The sequence below is a fragment of the Phoca vitulina genome, unplaced genomic scaffold (assembly GCF_004348235.1).
Source record: "Phoca vitulina isolate PV1807 unplaced genomic scaffold, GSC_HSeal_1.0 scaffold22, whole genome shotgun sequence".
Lineage (NCBI taxonomy): Eukaryota > Metazoa > Chordata > Mammalia > Carnivora > Phocidae > Phoca > Phoca vitulina.
The window spans coordinates 31,540,650-31,557,377 of NW_022589725.1; the positions used below are offsets into that span (position 1 = coordinate 31,540,650).

The 16,728-nt window shown below is 39.4% G+C and overlaps 1 protein-coding gene across 1 annotated transcript in view; it reads left to right on the forward strand.

Annotated features, from left to right (window-relative positions):
• The window catches only part of CFAP61 (cilia and flagella associated protein 61), a 296,977-nt gene that overhangs the window by 113,353 nt on the left and 166,896 nt on the right, over positions 1 to 16,728 (forward strand). The window contains exons 14-15 of the mRNA XM_032420163.1: positions 9,422 to 9,548; positions 13,445 to 13,522. Coding sequence (XP_032276054.1) covers positions 9,422 to 9,548; positions 13,445 to 13,522 — 205 coding nt within the window. The remainder of the gene's footprint in view (positions 1 to 9,421; positions 9,549 to 13,444; positions 13,523 to 16,728) is intronic.

Sequence of the window (16,728 nt, forward strand, 5' to 3'; positions counted from 1 at the left end):
AGAGGGCCAGAGCAATCATGGGGAAGGGATGGGGAGGCCCCGTGGGGCCCAAGGTACCAGTGGCAGGAAACAGGTGGGAGAGAACCCACGGAGCGATGGTGGGAGGTGGGTACCATGCATGAGCTGTAGCTCCAAACCCCTGGACATGCTCTATTGTCTCACTTGACTGCATGTAAAAATGCAAAATCAAAGATTAAATTATTAAGAATTTTAAGACTCGAGAAGCCAGCCCAGGTTCAATGTAATTTCTTAACTTCTTTTTTTTTTTTTTTTAAGATTTTATTTATTTATGTGACAGAGAGAGAAAGAGAGCGCACAAGCAGGGGGAGTGACAGGCAGAGGGAGAGGGAGAAACAGGCTCCCCCCTGAGCAGGGAGCCCTATGCGGGTCTCAATCCCAGGACCCTGGGATCATGACCTGAGCCGAAGGCAGACTCTTAACCGAATGAGCCACCCAGATGCCCCATAATTTCTTAACTTCTTAACATACTTTAAACATTTGGGGAAGAATTCGGCTTTATATATGAAGTAAATATGAAATAAAGCATGATGCTGAACTATTTACTTATAATTTTTATATCTAGCATCTTTTTTTATTGAGGTATGATTGATGTAACGTTATCTTAGTTTCAAGTGTACCACATAATGATTCAGCATTTGCATGCACTGTGAAATGATCACCACAGTAAGTCTAGTTACCATCCATCACCATGCAGAATTACATTTTTTTTTCTTGTGATGAGAACATTTAAGATTTACTCTCTGGGCAGCTTTTAAATATGCACTACAATGTTGCTGACTATAGTCATAATGCTGTACATTACATGCCCATGACTTTGTTATTTTGTAACTGGAACTTTGTACCTCTTGACACCCTTCACCCATTTTACCAATTCCTAACCCCCTCCTCTCTGGCAGCCATTATTCAGTTCTCTGTATCTGTGAGTTTTGTTTTGTTTCTTTGTTTTGGTTTTTAGATTCCACATATAAGTGAAATCATACAATATTTGTCTTTCTCTGTCTGACTTATTTCCCTTAGCATAATACCCTCAAGATCCATCCATGTTGTTGCAAGTGGCACGATTACATTCTTTTTTATGGCTAAGTAATATTCCATTGTATATATACTGCATCTTCTTTATCCATCCATCCATTAATGGATACTTGTTTCCATATCTTGACTATTGTAAATAATGCTCCAATGAACATAGGGGTGCATGTATCTTTTTGAATTTATGTTTTCGTTTTCTTTGGATAAATACCCAGAAATGGAGTTGCTGGATTATATGTAGTTCTATTTTTAATTTTTTGAGGAACCTCCACACTGTTTTCCATAGCAGTTCTTATCAATTTACATTCCCACCAATAGTGCATGAGGGATCCCTTTTCTCTACAACCTTGCCAACACTTATTTCTTTTTTTTAAAGGTTTTTAAAATTTATTTATTTGAGAGAGAGAGAGAGAGAGAGCATAAGCAGGGGGAGGGGCAGAGGGAGGGTGGAGAAGCAGACTCCACGCTGAGCAGAAAGCCCAACGCAGGGCTCGATCCTAGGACCCTGAGATCATGACTTGAGCCAAAGGCAGCTGCTTAACCGACTGAGCCACCCAGGCACCACTCTTTAATTTTTATAATAGCCCTTATTACAAGTGTGAGGTGACATCTCACTGTGGTTTTGACTTGCTGTGTCTAGTGGTCACCTGTCTATCTTCTTTGGAAAAATGTCTATTCAGATAATCTGCCCATTTTTAAATCAGGTATTTTTTGCTATTGTGTTGCATGAGTTCTTTAGACATTTTAAATATAAATCCCTTATCAGATATATGATTTGCAAATATGTTCTCCTTTCAGTAGTTGGTGGTTTCCTTTGCTCTGCAGAAACTTTTTAATTTGATGTAGTCCCATTTGTTTATTTTTGCACTTGTTGCCTTTGCTTTTTTTTTTTTTTTTTTAAATTTTCATTTATTTATTTGACAGAGAGAGAGAGACAGCGAGAGAGGGAATACAAGCAGGGGGAGTGAGAGAGGGAGAAGCAGGCTTCCCGCGGAGCAGGGAGCCCGATGTGGGGCTCGATCCCAGGATCCATGACCTGAGCTGAAGGCAGACACTTAACGACTGAGCCACCCAGGCGCCCCTGCCTTTGCTTTTGTATTCAGTTCCAAAAAATCATTGCCAAGTCCAAGGTCAAGGAGCTCACCACATATGTTTTCTTCTAAGAGTTTTATGGTTTCAGGTCTTATATTAAAGTCTTTAATGCATTTTGTGTTAATTTTTGTGTGTGGTGTAAGATAGTGATCTAGTTTCATTCTTTTGCATGTGGCTGTCCAGTTTTCTCAATACTATTTACCAAAGAGATTATTCTTTACCCATTGTATATTCTTGCCTCCTTTGTCATATATTAAGTGACCATGTAAACATGGGTTTATTTCTGGGCTCACTATTCTGTTCTATTGATCTATCTGTTTGTTTTATGCCAATACTATACTTTTATGAATACTGTAGCTTTGTAATATAGTTTGAAATCAGAGAGCATGATGCCTTTGGCTTTGTTCTTTCTCAAGATTGCTTTGGCTACTTAGGGTCTTTTGTGGTCCCATACAAATTTTAGGAATATTTGTTCTATTTCTAGGAAAATGTCATTGGAATATTGATGGGGATTGCATTGAATCTGTAGATTGCTTTGGGTAATATGGACATTTGAACAATATTGATTCTTCCAATCCATGAGCATGGAGTATCTTCCCATTTACTTGTGACTTCAATTTCTTTCATCAATGTATTATTCTTTTCAGCATGCAGGTCTTTCACCTCCTTGGTTAAATTTATTTTTAGGTATTTTATTCTTTTGATGCAATTGTAAATGGGATATTTTCTTAATTTTTCTTTCTGATAGTTCATTATTAGTGTATAGAAATGCAATAGATTTTTGTGTATTGATTTTGTATCATGCAACTTTACAGAATTTATTAATTAGTACTAACAGTGTTTTGGTGGAGTCTTTTGGGTTTTCCATATGTAAAATCATGTCATTAGCAAATAGTGACAGTTTCACTTCTTTCTTTCCAGTTTGGATGTCTTTTATTTCTTCTTCTTGCCTAATTGCTCTGGCTAGGACTTCCAGTACTATATTTAATAAAAATGGTGAGTATAGGCATTCTTGTCTTGTTCCTGATCTTAGAGAACAGTTTTTCACCATTGAGTATGATCTTAGCTGTGGATTTGTCATATCTAGCCTTTATTATGTTGAGATATGTTCCCTCTTCCCACTTTGTTGAAAGTTTTTATCATGAATAGATGTTGAATTTTGTCATATGCTTTTTCTGCATCTATTGAACCGATTGTATGATTCTTATCCTTCATTTTGTTAATGTGGTATATCACATTGATTGATTTGTGGACATTGAACCATTCCTTTTTTTTTTTTTTTTTTAAGATTTTATTTCTTCATTTGACAGAGAGAAAAACAGCGAGAGAGGGAACACAAGCAGGGGGAGTGGGAGAGGGAGAAGCAGGCTTCCCGCGGAGCAGGGAGCCCGATGCGGGGCTCGATCCCAGGACCCTGGGATCATGACCTGAGCTGAAGGCAGACGCTTAACGACTGAGCCACCCAGGTGCCCCACATTGAACCATTCTTGCATCTCTGGAATAAATCCCCCTTGATAATGGTGTATGATCCTCTTTATGTATTGTTAAATTCTGTTTGCTAATAGTTTGTTGAGGATTTTTGCATCTATGTTTATCAGGGATATTGGCCTTTAATTTTCTTTTTTTGTGGTGTCTTTGTCTAGTTTTGGTATCAGGGTAATGCTGGCCTCCTAAAATGAGTTTGTAAGTGTACTGTCTTCTTCAGTTTTTTGGAAAAGTTTAAGGATTGGTATTTTTTTTAATTGTTTTAATTTTTTTTCTTTTTTCAAATTTTTATTTACATTCTAGTTAGTTAACATATATTGTAATGTCGGTTTCAGGAGTAGAATTTAGTGATTTATCACTTACATATAACATTCAGTGTGCAACACAAGGGTCCTCCGTAATACCCATCACCCATTTATCCCATACCCTCTCCACTTCCCCTCCATCAACCCTCAGTTTGTACTCTATAAATAAGAATCTCATGATTCGTTTCCCTCTCTTTTTTTCTCTTCCCTTATGTTCATCTGTTTTGTTTCTTAAATTCCACATGAGTGAAATCATATGGTATTTGTCTTTCTCTGACTGACTTATTCCGCTTAGCATAATACACTCTAGTTCCATCCGTGTCATTGCAAATGGCAAGGTTTCATTCTTTTTGATGACTGAGTAATATTCCATTGTGTGAGTGTATATGTATATATATGCACGTGTGTGTGTGTGTGTGTGTGTGTGTGTGTGTATTACATTTTCTTTATCCATTCATCAGTCGATGGACATTTGGGCTCTTTCCATAATTATGGTTGATAATGCTGCTGTAAATATCAGGGTGCATGTGCCCTTTGAATCAGTATTTTTGTATCCTTTGGGTAAATACCTAGTAGTACAATTGCTGGATCATAGGGTAGCTCTATTTTTAACTTTTTGAGGAACCTCCATACTGTTTTCCAGAGTGGCTGCACCAGTTTGCATTCCCATCAGGGTTCCCCTTCCTCCACATCCTCGCCAACATCTGTTGTTTCCTGTGTTAATTTTGGCCATTCTGACAGGTGTGAGGTGGTATCTCATTGTGGTTTTGATTTGTAGTTCCCTGATGATGAGTGATGTTGAGCATCTTTTCATGTGTCTGTTGGCCATCTAGTTGTCTTCTTTGGGAAAATGTTTATTCATGTCTTCTGCCCATTTCTTAACTGGATTATTTGTTTTGTGGGTGTTGAGTTTGATAAGTCCTTTATAGATTTTGGGTACTAACCATTTATCAGGTATGTCATTTGCAAATATCTTCTCCCATTCTGTAGGCTGCCTTTTAGTTTTGTTGATTGTTTCCTTCGCTTTGCGAGGATTGGTATTAAATCTTCTCTGAATGTTTGGTAGAATTCACCAGTGAAGCTGTCTGGTCCTTGGCTTTTGTTTGTTGAGAGATTTTTTTTTTTTAATTACTGATTCAATTTCCTTACTAGTAATCAGTCTGTTCAGATTTTCTATTTCTTCATGATCCGGTCTCAGAAGAGTGTATGTTTCTAGTAATTTATCCATTTCTTCTAGGGTGTCCAGTTTGTTGGCCTGTAATTATTCATAGTAGTCCCTTATGATTCTTTGTATCTCTGCAGTATCAGTTGTAACTTCTCTTTCATTTCTGATTTTATTTATTTGAGCCCTCTCTTTTTTCCTGGTGAGTCTAGCTAAAGGTTTTCCAGTTTTATCTCTTCAAAGAACCAGCTCTTAATTTCATTGACATTTTCTATTGTCTTTTTAGGCTCCATTTCGTTTATTTCTGTTCTGATCTTTCAGATATCTGCTATTTCTGATATTTCCTTCAATTAACTTTGGGCTTCATTTTTTCTTCTTCTAGTTCCTTTAGGTGTAAATTAGATTATTTGAGATTTTTCTTGTTTCTTGAGTTAAGCCTTTATCACTATGAACTTCCTCTTAGAACTGCTTTTGCTGAATCCCATAGATTTCAGTATGGTGTATTTCCATTTTCATTTGTCTCAAGGTATTTTTTGGTTTGTCCTTTGGTTTATTTGTTGATTCATTGGTTGTTCAGCAGCATGTTGTTTGATTTCCATGTGTTAGTGATTTTTCCAGTTCTCTTCTTGTAATAACTTTCTTGTTTCATACCATTGTGGTTGGAAAGATGTTTGATATGATTTCAATCTTCTTAAATTTATTTAAATTTGTTTTGTAGCCTAGCATATGATCTGTCTTGGAGAATGTTCCAGGTGCAGTTGAGAAGAATGTGTATTCTGCTGCTTTTGGATTGAATGTTTTGTATATCTTTACATTAAGTCTATCTGGTCCAGTAAGTCATTTAACGCTGATGTTTCCTTTTTTATTTTCTGTCTGGATGATCCACTAATGTAGTGGGGTATTAAAGTCCCCTGCTATAAATGTATTGCTATAAATTTCTCCCATTTAGGTGCTTCTCTGTTAGGTGCATAAATATTTACAAATGTTATATCCTCTTGTTAGATTGACCCCTTTATCATTATTTAATGTACTTCTTTGTCTTTTATTACAGTCTTTGTTTTAAAGCCTGTTTTGTCTGATATAGCTAGAGCTTTGCCTGATATAACCCCAGCTTTTTTTTTTTAATTTCTATTTGCATGGAACATCTTTTTCCATCCCTTCACTTTCAGTCCGTGTATGTCCTTACTTCTGAAGTGAGTCTCTTTTACAGGCAAGATGTAAAGGGACTCTTTTAAGCTGAAAAGAAGGGGCACTAGCATATATATACTATAGTATATATAATAGTATATATATAGTATATATATAGTATATAGTATATATATATATATATATATATATATATATAGTATATATAATAGTCTATTTTAGGTTCATAGCAGCTTAGCTTGAATGCATTCTAAAGGTCTACATTTTTATTCCCTCCACCCCATGTTTTGTGTTTTTGATGTCACGTGTTACGTCTTCTTATTTTGTGTATCCCTTAACTAATCATAGAAGTTATAGTTATTCTTACTACTTTTGGTTTTTAACCTTCATACTAGCTTTATTAAGTGATTAATCCACTACCTTTGCTATATGTTTACCTTTACCAGTGAGATTTTTACTTTCATATGTTTTCTTGTTGCTAATTAATATGCTTTCTTATATTTCTTATAAGGCCAGTTTAGTGGCAATGAACTCCTTTAGCTTTTGCTTGTCTGGGAAATTCTTCATCTCTCAATTCTGAATGATAGCCTTGGTGGGCAGAGGTTTCTTGGTTGGAAGTATGTTCCTTTCAGCACTTTCCATGTGTCCTGTCACTCCCTTCAGGCCTGTAAAGATTCTGCTGAAAAATCTACTGATCGTCTTAGGTGGTTCCCTTGTACATAACAAGTTGTTTTTCTCCTGCTGCTTTTAAGATTCTCTCTTTAACTTTTGGCATTCTAATTATAATGTGTATTAGTGTAGATCTTTTTGAGTTCATCTGATTTGGAACATTCTGGGCTTCCTGGATTTGGATATGTGTTTCCTTCCCCAGGTTAGGAAAGTTCTCAGCCATTGTTTCTTCAAATAAGTTTTTTGCCCCGTTCTCTTTCTTGTTTCTTCTGGGACTCCTATAGTGCGAACGTTATTCTGTTTGATGTTGTCCCATGGGTCCCTTAAGCTATCTTCACTTTTTACATTCCTTTTTCTCTTCACTGCTCAGTGTGGGTGAGTTCCACTGCCCTATTTTCTACATCACTGATTCTTTCTTCTGCTTCATCTAGTCTGCTGGTGAACCCCTCTAGTATATTTTTCAGTTCAGTTATTGTATTCTTCAGCTCTGTGACTTCTGGTACTTTCCTTTATTGCCTATCTCTGTTGAAGTTCTCACTGTGGTCATTCATACTTCTCCCAAGTTTGGTGAGCATCTTTATGACCATTACTTTGAACTCTTAATCAGGTAAGCTACTTATCTTCATTTCATTAAGAGTTTTTCTGAGGATTTTTCTTGTTCTTTCATTTGAAACATATTCCTGTTTACTCATTTTGCTTGACTCTGTCTGTGTTTGTTTCTGTTTTAGGCAAAACAGCTACCTTTCTCAGTCTTGAAGGAGTGACCTTGTATAGGGGAGGAACCTATTGTTTAACCTTGCCCTAGCTCTTGGTTGTCTCTCCACCCTTTGTGATTGTCCAAGCAGCCTGATTTATTCTTGATATGTCCCAGTTATTGAGAGTGTGCCAAGCCTGTCAGTGTTCCAAAGGGAGAATTCATTCATTGCTGACTTTCAGGCTCATTGGAAGCCAGACCCTCAAGCAGACCCTCAAGCAGCAGCTTTCAAAGTATGCAAATATATGCAGTTCTGTGGGACTACAATCATAAATCCTGCTGGCCTTCAGACCAGGTAGTTTGGAGGTGTGTCTTGGGTGACATTTATAAAATTTGGGGCTTCAAATGAGTGTATAAGCTCTTTTCTGGGAGTTACTGGCAAGTTGTAGCAAGGCTGAGTGAGAGCACAAAGCTGGCATCCCCTGGCCTACTTTCTCTGAGAATATTCCATAGCTGCTAGATGTGTGGTGAACCTGAGGCCTGCCCTTCGGGCTGGAGCTCCAGGACGAGTACATAGGCCTTTTTCACAGAAAGACTGGGGTGTGTTTCAGTCCACCATCTGTGCAGTGCCCTGGGGGTGCTATCATGCCAAGAACCGTCTCTGTGATTGTTACAGTCCCGTGGGACCCAAGAACACAAGCCTCCCTGGCTACCAGAGCCAGGTGATCCAGGAGAGACCCCTGTGTGGACTGCGCATGCCTGAGAGTTTTAGCAAGGCAGCAGAAAAGTGCAGGGCTGGGGTGTGCCTGCCAGCTTTAGTGGGCAGCAAGAGAGCACAGGGCCACATGTGTCTCCTGGTTTTAGTGGGGCAGTAGAATAGTGCAGGGACTGTGTGTGCCTCCTGGCACTAGCAAAGTAAACGGCAGCATAAAAATGACACCTTCCAGGGCCTCTGTCCCCGGAGAGAGTTCCAGCAGACTCCTATCCCCTCCAGCAGATGCTTTAAAATTAGCAAATGAATCTCCTTTACATATAGTGTAGGTACTTTTCAAACTGCTGCTTTTACACTGGGTGAGTGAGTCTGCATGTGACCCCTTCAAGAGCAATATCTTTATGTCCCTTCAGCCCTTCAGGTCTCTACAGGTATAAGCCCCAATGGTTTGCAAAGACAGGTGTTAGGGGGCTCATCTCTTTGGTGCAGGTCCCGAGGATTGGGGTATCTGATGTGGGGCACTAACCCCTTAATCCTCAAGGAGAAGCTCCATATTCATGAGATCTCTCCCGATCATGGGTCACTGTGCCAGGGTGAGGTTTTTGGCAAGACTGTGTCTCTGCCTCTCCTTCCATTTTGATGTGGCCCTTTATTGCCTGTTGTGAAGGCACCATTCAGCTAGTTTGAAGGTCTTTTTCAGAGAGAATTACTCCATATGTAGCGGTGTGTCTGTGGGAGATGAGTTTAGGATCTTCCTATGTCTCCATCTTAGATTGCCCCATCTTTCTGCACATTTCAAATTAGATGTGTTTGGAATGTAACTTTGTATTGTCTCTGGTTAATGAAAATATCAGTGATTTTTACCTTCTTCTTTGCACTATTTTGCATGTGTTTTACAGGTTTTCTAGAATGAAATGAGTTACTTTTATAATTAATCAAACCCTAATATCATATATATATATAAACATATATATAAACATATATATATAAAATATATACTTTACTGGATATTTATTTTATGTGATATTTTATAATTTTGTCTTCATTTGGGGGGGGATACATATTTTAGTACTTTAACCTAAAAAAAAGTATCTCTCCTCATCCAGGTCTATTAAAATAAGATTAGCCACTTTGTTGGATACTCCTGGTGTTGAAAATCTTGTTAGCACTCTCATGCTGAATAAAAGTATATTGGAGGATTTAAAGCAATACAATGAGGCTCGCAGAGACCATGTAAGTACCTGCTATGACCAGATTGGTTTCCTTTTCCTTGTGATATGGGCCATTATGACCCACATAGTATCAACCTTAAAGTTTCCTTGGATCCCAGTTGGAGATAGTTGGAGAATTATACAGTGGGAAGTGGAGGAGGTGAGGTTGGAAGATGGGAGCAAGAAAAGAAAAACAAAGGAGACTGGGGTTTAAGGATGTGAGGGTGTTCTCTTCACTGGTGGCCCCAAGGTGGGGTGCTGATCAGATATTCTAAATCCTTATCACAGGCATGGAAAATGTGGACTTGATCCAGACAAGTATCCCAGAATAGGATAGATCTCAGGACTTAGAATAGGCAGATCTGACTGAGGTTAGGGAATGGTAGCTCAGGAATCTGTGGGTGCCTGGTGCTCACCCAGGAACACTGGATATCAGACTTAGGACAGTGGGACCCCATTTGACCTTACTGGTTGGTGATTCGGTCTAGACTTTTTTGTTGAGCTGCCTACATTCTCAGGTAATGGATGGGCTGTCAAACACCTGTATGACCAGTGTTAGGTTCTCTTTCTAGTATAGTAACTATACTGTACTTTTGCCCTTGCAAAGGACAAGCTAGCAGTGGTCCTAATGTTAATGCTGCTTTCTTAGGGACCATGACAGTTTACTTAACCAGACATGGAACAGTGCATGTAGTTAGAGAAATGCTTAGTTACTTTTGTGATAAATTTTATTTTGAAAAAAAGTTTTATTGAACTATAACCAATAAACAGCTGGATAGATTTCACAATTTGAATATACCATGTAATTAATGAGCACCTGTTTCAGGAAACAGACTAACCCCAGCCTGCCTGAAGTCCCCTTCATGCTCCCATTCAGTTACTTTCTCCCCAGGTTAATACCACCTTAACTTCTAAGATCATAAATTGGTTATGCCTGTTTTTGAACTTTATTTAAAGGGATCACATAGTATGTTTTCTGGTATCAGGTTTTTTTGCTCAGCACTGTGTTTGTGAGATTCACCCATATTGTGCTGTAAAGTATTTCATTGCATGAAGATGCCACAACTTATTTCTTCTTTCTACTGTCATTTGGGGGAGTTTCCAGTTATTGGCTCTTTTGAATAAGCACTTTAGTTAAATTTTAGAGTCATCAAGAAGGAGACACCAAACACCTGAACACAGTGAAATATTTAATATTTATCAAGACATCAAATTAAAATAAAACTTCTCTCTAGCACATGTTTTCTGTTTTGGTTTGTCTTGATCTTTTTGGGTTTTTTGTTTTTTGTTTTTCATTTATTTGCTCCTTCCCTCCTGACCTGCCAATGCAGTATGATGTATCACCCTGTTCACAAAGTGGGGTTTAAGGAGTCATAGGGGTCTCTGAGACATCAATTTTCAGGGGGGTTCTGTGAAGTGAAAACTATTTGCATAATAAGAATAAGGAACTATTTTCCTTTTCCACTGTATTGATATTCACACTGATGGTGCAAATGCAGTGGTGGGCAAACCTTGGGAGCCTCAGTGTGGATCAAGGCAGTGGGCACCAGATTTCATCGGTTTCTTCATCGCCATTCACTCATAGTAACAATAAGGAAAAGAGAGCCTAGTGAAGATAGCATTGCACATCAACAGACTGGCTAAAACACAAAGAGAGGCACCACTAAATGCTAGGGAGGATGCAGGGAAATAGGATCATTTATATGTTGCCAGTGGGAATGTAAAATGATACCATTGCTCTGGAAGACATTTTGGCTGTTTCTTCAAAAACCTCAAAGCAACAATCATATGACCTAGTAATTGCACTTCTGGGCATTTATCCCAGAGAAATGAAGACTTGTACACGATTGTTCATAAGCAGTCAGAATTGGCCCAGATGTCCTTCAACAGGTGAGTGGGTAAACTGTGGCACATCCATGCCATGGAGTAATACTTAACAATACAAAGGAATGCATTGTTGATGCATGCATCAACTTGGATGAATCTGCAGAAAATTGCACTGAGCTGGGGGATGGGAGGGAGCCAAACCCTAAAGGTTACATACTATATAATTCCACCTATTTGGCATTTTTGAAATAACACAATTTTAGAAATGGAGAAGAGATTATTTGTTGCCAGGGGTTAAGGACAAGAGGAGGACAGGGAGTAGATGGGTATGGTTCTTGTAGGGCAACCCAAGGGATCTTTGTGTTGGAACCGTTCAGTCTCTTGACTGTGGTGGTGGATACATGAACCTCTACAGGGTATAAAATTGTGTAGAACTTGATACACATACACACAATCATAGCAATGTGCATTCCCTGCTTGTCATAATATACTAGACTTTTGCAGAATGTTATCATGACGGGATACTGGGCGACATGTACAAGGAATTTCTCTGTATTATTTCTTAAAATTGCTTGTGAGTCTGCAGCTATCTCCATATAAATTTCAATTTAAAAAAAGGAAAAGCCAGTTTCACTTGAAGCAGTAAAAATTATTAACTTTATTAAACTTCAATCCTTAGGTACCTATATTTTCAATGTTCTGTTGTGACAAAAAATGAGAAATGCACATAATGCTCTTCTGCTGTAGACTGAAGTTGTTGCTTGTTTCAAGAGAAAGCATTTCTGCAATTATTTGATCTTCATGCTGACCCAGCCACCGTTCTCCTGCAACACCATTTTTACTTGAAAGAACAGCTGGCAGACAAAATGTGGTTATTCAGTCTTGGAGACCAGACGTTTTCTTAAAAATGAATGAAGTGAGGCTGTCTCTCCAAGGAAACAACTGACAGCATTTGTTCCCTCTGATAAAATCCAAGCTTTCAATAAAAAATCAGAATTTTGGAAAATCAATATCTCTCATCGTGAGCTTGACAGCTTCCAAAATCTTAAAAATTGTTCTGATGAGGCTGGTGATGATATTATCAAATGTGACGCTTTGATATTTTGTCATAGGTCAACATTTGGGAAATATGTGTAAGTTTGGTGAACCAATATTTTCTAGATAAAACATGATGTTACAAAATCACACATAGTAGAAGATTCATTCAAACAGCAGAATAGACGGATGGGTTTTAATGTGACGATGTATACCAATTTATTGATATGGTTTTAGACTCCACATTGCAGCTCATCTTTAAAACAGTACCACTTGTTGAGTTTTGGTGGATCATCAGAGAAGAATATCCATAATTATCTGAAATGATTGTTTAAATACTTCTCTGCTTTCCAACTCTGTATCTTTGTGAAGACAGATTTTTTTTTCATTTATTTCAACCAAAATAACATATTGCAACAGATTGAATGCAGAAGTAGATATGAGCATCCAGCTGCCTTCCATTAAGCCAGACATTAAAGAGATTTGCAAAAATATAAAACAATGCTACTCTCCTCTCTAAATATTTTTGTCAAATTTTAAATTTTGTTTTAATTAGTAAATTAAACAAAAATGAATAAACAAATTAAAATTTTTCTCGGTTTTAATTTGTAATACAGAAACTACCAATAGATAGCTTTAACACACTACTCCATGCTCTTTGGAGTCCTCAGGGAATAGGGTCCTGAGATCATAATTTTTGAGAACCACTGATGTAGAGCTAAAGAAAATGGATTCAAAGTCAAAGGGACTGTGGTTTGAATCACAGATTCATCCCTTACTAGCTGGAAGTCTTGGCATGTTCCTCAGCCCCCCAAGCCTTATTTTCTTGTAAGTGAAATAGAGGTAGTGATAATATTTACCTTGTAGGAATGAGGATTCAGTGAACACAGGGAAGACATTTAACTTAGTACATGGTCCAAAGGTAAGTACTGATGGATGTTGGCTCTGACTGTCATTGTCATTAGGTGACCATGCTTAAGGCCCACGACTGACTCCTTAGAGAAACCTTGATAGTTATATTTTTAAGGGTCTTAAAATCCATCCTTATCTTTTCAGGATGGAACACCAATGAAGGCATTTGTAGCTGAAGTCGCAGAACAAATAGTTGGCATTGCAGTTATCAGAGATGAAATGGTAAATTGCGAAATAGACATTGATTTCCTGGATTGTGCCTATTTATATCATGAATTAGCACACAATGCCTCTTTTTCTTTTGTGTATTTAATATGAATGACCTTTTTTTTGAAGGCTATACATTTTTTGGAAGGATATAAATCATCATCTGCTTGCATCCCACTTGGTTGACTTTCAATTTCTCATTTCTTTTTCAGTTTAAAATATGACAGAGAATACATGAAAACATTCACATTTTAAAAATTCAAATAACCTTCCATTAGGACCCCCCCCAAAAGTCTTACTGCTGTCCCCAAAGGATTACTACTATTAATAGTTAGGCATCAATCCCTTCCTACAGTCTTCCTTGCACTTAATTACATGCATTGTGTGTGTGTGGGTGTGGGTGTATGCGCACACACGTGTATGGTCAATTGGACAAGTAATTTTATTTTTTTCCTAATGCACAACCAGTTCTTCCTAAATATTTACTGCTGAACAGTTCATTCTTTTCCTGCTGATTTAAAATGCCACCTTGGGACGCCTGGGTGGCTCAGTTGGTTGAGCGTCTGTCTTCGGCTCAGGTTATGATCCCAGAGTCCTGGGATCGAGTCCCATATCGGGCTCCTTGCTCAGCGGAGAGCCTGCTTCTCCATCTGCCCCTCCCCCTGCTTGTGCTCTCTCTCTCTCAAATAAATAAAATCTTAAAAAAAATCAAAAAAAAAAAATGCCACCTTTACATTAAATTTCCATGTGCCCGTGTCTATTTTTAAATTCTCCTGTTCTGTTCCATGGATTCATTTGTCAATATCTGTTGTATTATCATGTCTGGTATATCTGGTAGGGGAGTCTTTTCTCACTTATCTTTTTTCTTTTTTTTAATAAATTCTCTTGCTTTTAATAAGACATTTCCTCTTTCAGATAAGCCTTATAACACTTACTATGAACTTATTTGCACCTTCGTGGTTTTTATAGAACAATTTAGGCTGAATCGACAATTAAAATACTGAGACTTTCTAGGAACATGGCTTCCTGTTTTGGTGGTGGTGGTGTTGAATTCTTTTGGGTTCTTCACTAAAGTTTTGTGGCTTTTAGCATACAGGTTTCTTGTGCCAGGTATTTTGTTTGCCCCTATAGGTTTACTCTCTGCCCTGTACTGTCCCAGGGAGCCTGACCTGGTAGGCAACATCATGGGTGCCTTCACCCCTCAGCTTCTAATTGGGTTTGGCCAATGGGGAGCCCTGAGGAGAGGAAGGGAGGAGAGTGAGGTTGGGATGCCTTGAGCTGGCTGGTGTCTCCATTGAGTTCCCTGACCTTTTCAAGGTGGCCTTTTCTCCAGGACCCTCTCAATTTGGACTCTAGTAACTAGTACCTCCCATGCCACCCACCTAGGGTGGTGATAGCTTGCAGTTGCTGCTACACCATCCTTACTGGTTTCCCTATGCCCTGCCTCTTCTTGTAAAAAGTCTTTTTGTTAAACCCACCTCCAGTTATCCTAATTTGAACATACCGTCTGTTTCCTGCTGAGACCCTGACTGATACAGTCCTAGACATTTATGATTTATTTCTACTTGTTTTATATTTTTCTGGGTATTGTGATTAGATACTTTTTTTTTTTCATTGTACTTTCTAAATGTTTATTTTGGTATGTGAGAAAAATACTAATTTTTGTAATTGTGATCTTATTTCCAGCCACGTTTTGGAAGTCTCTTACTAGTTCTGAGAGTTTTCAATTGATTCTATTTTCTGGTACAGCATCATTTCTACCATATTCTATTGGCCAAAGCAGTTACAGAGCATGCTCAGATTCCAGGGTTGGAGAAATGGACTCCACTTCTTGATGTGGGTATGGCAAGGTCTGTCTACCAAAGAGCATTTGGTATGCAAATTACTCTTGTGACCGTCTTTGGAAAATAGAATCTGCCACACCTCCTTTTAAAAATATTTATATTTTGGGGTGCCTGGGTGGCTCAGATGGTTAAGCGTCTGCCTTCGGCTCAGGTCCTGATCCCAGGGTCCTGGGATCGAGTCCTGCATCAGGCTCCTTGCTCCTTGGGAGCCTGCTTCTCCCTCTGCCTCTCTCTCTCTGTCTCTCATGAATAAATAAATAAAATCTTTAAAAAAAAAAAAAAATTTATATTTTGGAGGAGGAGCAAGATGGCGGAGGAGTAGGAGACCTAAATTTCGTCTGGTCCCAGGAATTCAGCTAGATAGGGATCAAACCATTCTGAACACCTACAGACTCAACAGGAGATCGAAGAAAAGAATAGCAACAACTCTGAACAGAAAAGCGACCACTTTCTGGAAGGTAGGATGTGCGGAGAAGTGAATCTGAGGTGATATTTGGGAAGATAGCAGCGGGGGCAGGGGGCCTCCGTCGGCCGCTTCTGGCAAGTCATCGAGCCGTGGAGCACAAAATCGGAACTTTTAGAAGTCTGCTCCGCTGAGGGACGTCGCTCCAGTGGCTGAGCAGGGGGTGGAACCCTCGCGGACAGTGTGGTCTCAGGACCCTCAGGGTCACATAAAGACCGGGGGTGCCTGAGTGCGGCAGAGCTCCCAGGTATCGGAGCGGGGAAGCCGGCTGCAGAGACGGAGCCGAGGAGCGGGCTCTCAGCTCAGGGTTGCCATAAACCATGATCTGTGGCACAGTCGGGCCACTGCTCCTCCAGCAGGGACCCAACAAGTGGCAGATCCGGGGAGACTCCCCTTCCTCCACCAGGAGGAGAGGCACAGGAGTGCACTGCAGGGATCTGCTGGGTTTGGAGACTCCACACGGGGTCGGGTGCCAGAGATAGAAACGCTCGGTCACAGGCCAGGTGAGCACGGAGTGCGGCCAGAGACCAGGGAGACAGGAGTGACTGACTGCTTTTCTCTGGTGGCGCACTGAGGAGCGGGGCCCCGAGTTCTCAGCTCCTCCGGGGCAGAGATTGGGAGGCCACCATTTTCACTCTCAGCCTCCAAAGCTGTACGGAAAGCTTGCAGGGAACAAAAGCTCCCGAGAGCAAACCCAAGCAGATTACTTAGCCCGGACTGGCAAGGGTGGGGCAATTCTGCCTCCGGCAAAGACATTTGGGAACCACGGCAACAGGCCCCTCCCCCAGAAGATCAGCGAGAACAGCCAGCCAAGACCAAGTTTACCCATCAATGAGAATGGCAGAACTCCAGAGCTAGGGGAATACTGCACATAGAATTCATGGCTTTTTTCCCATGATTCTGTAGTCTTTCAA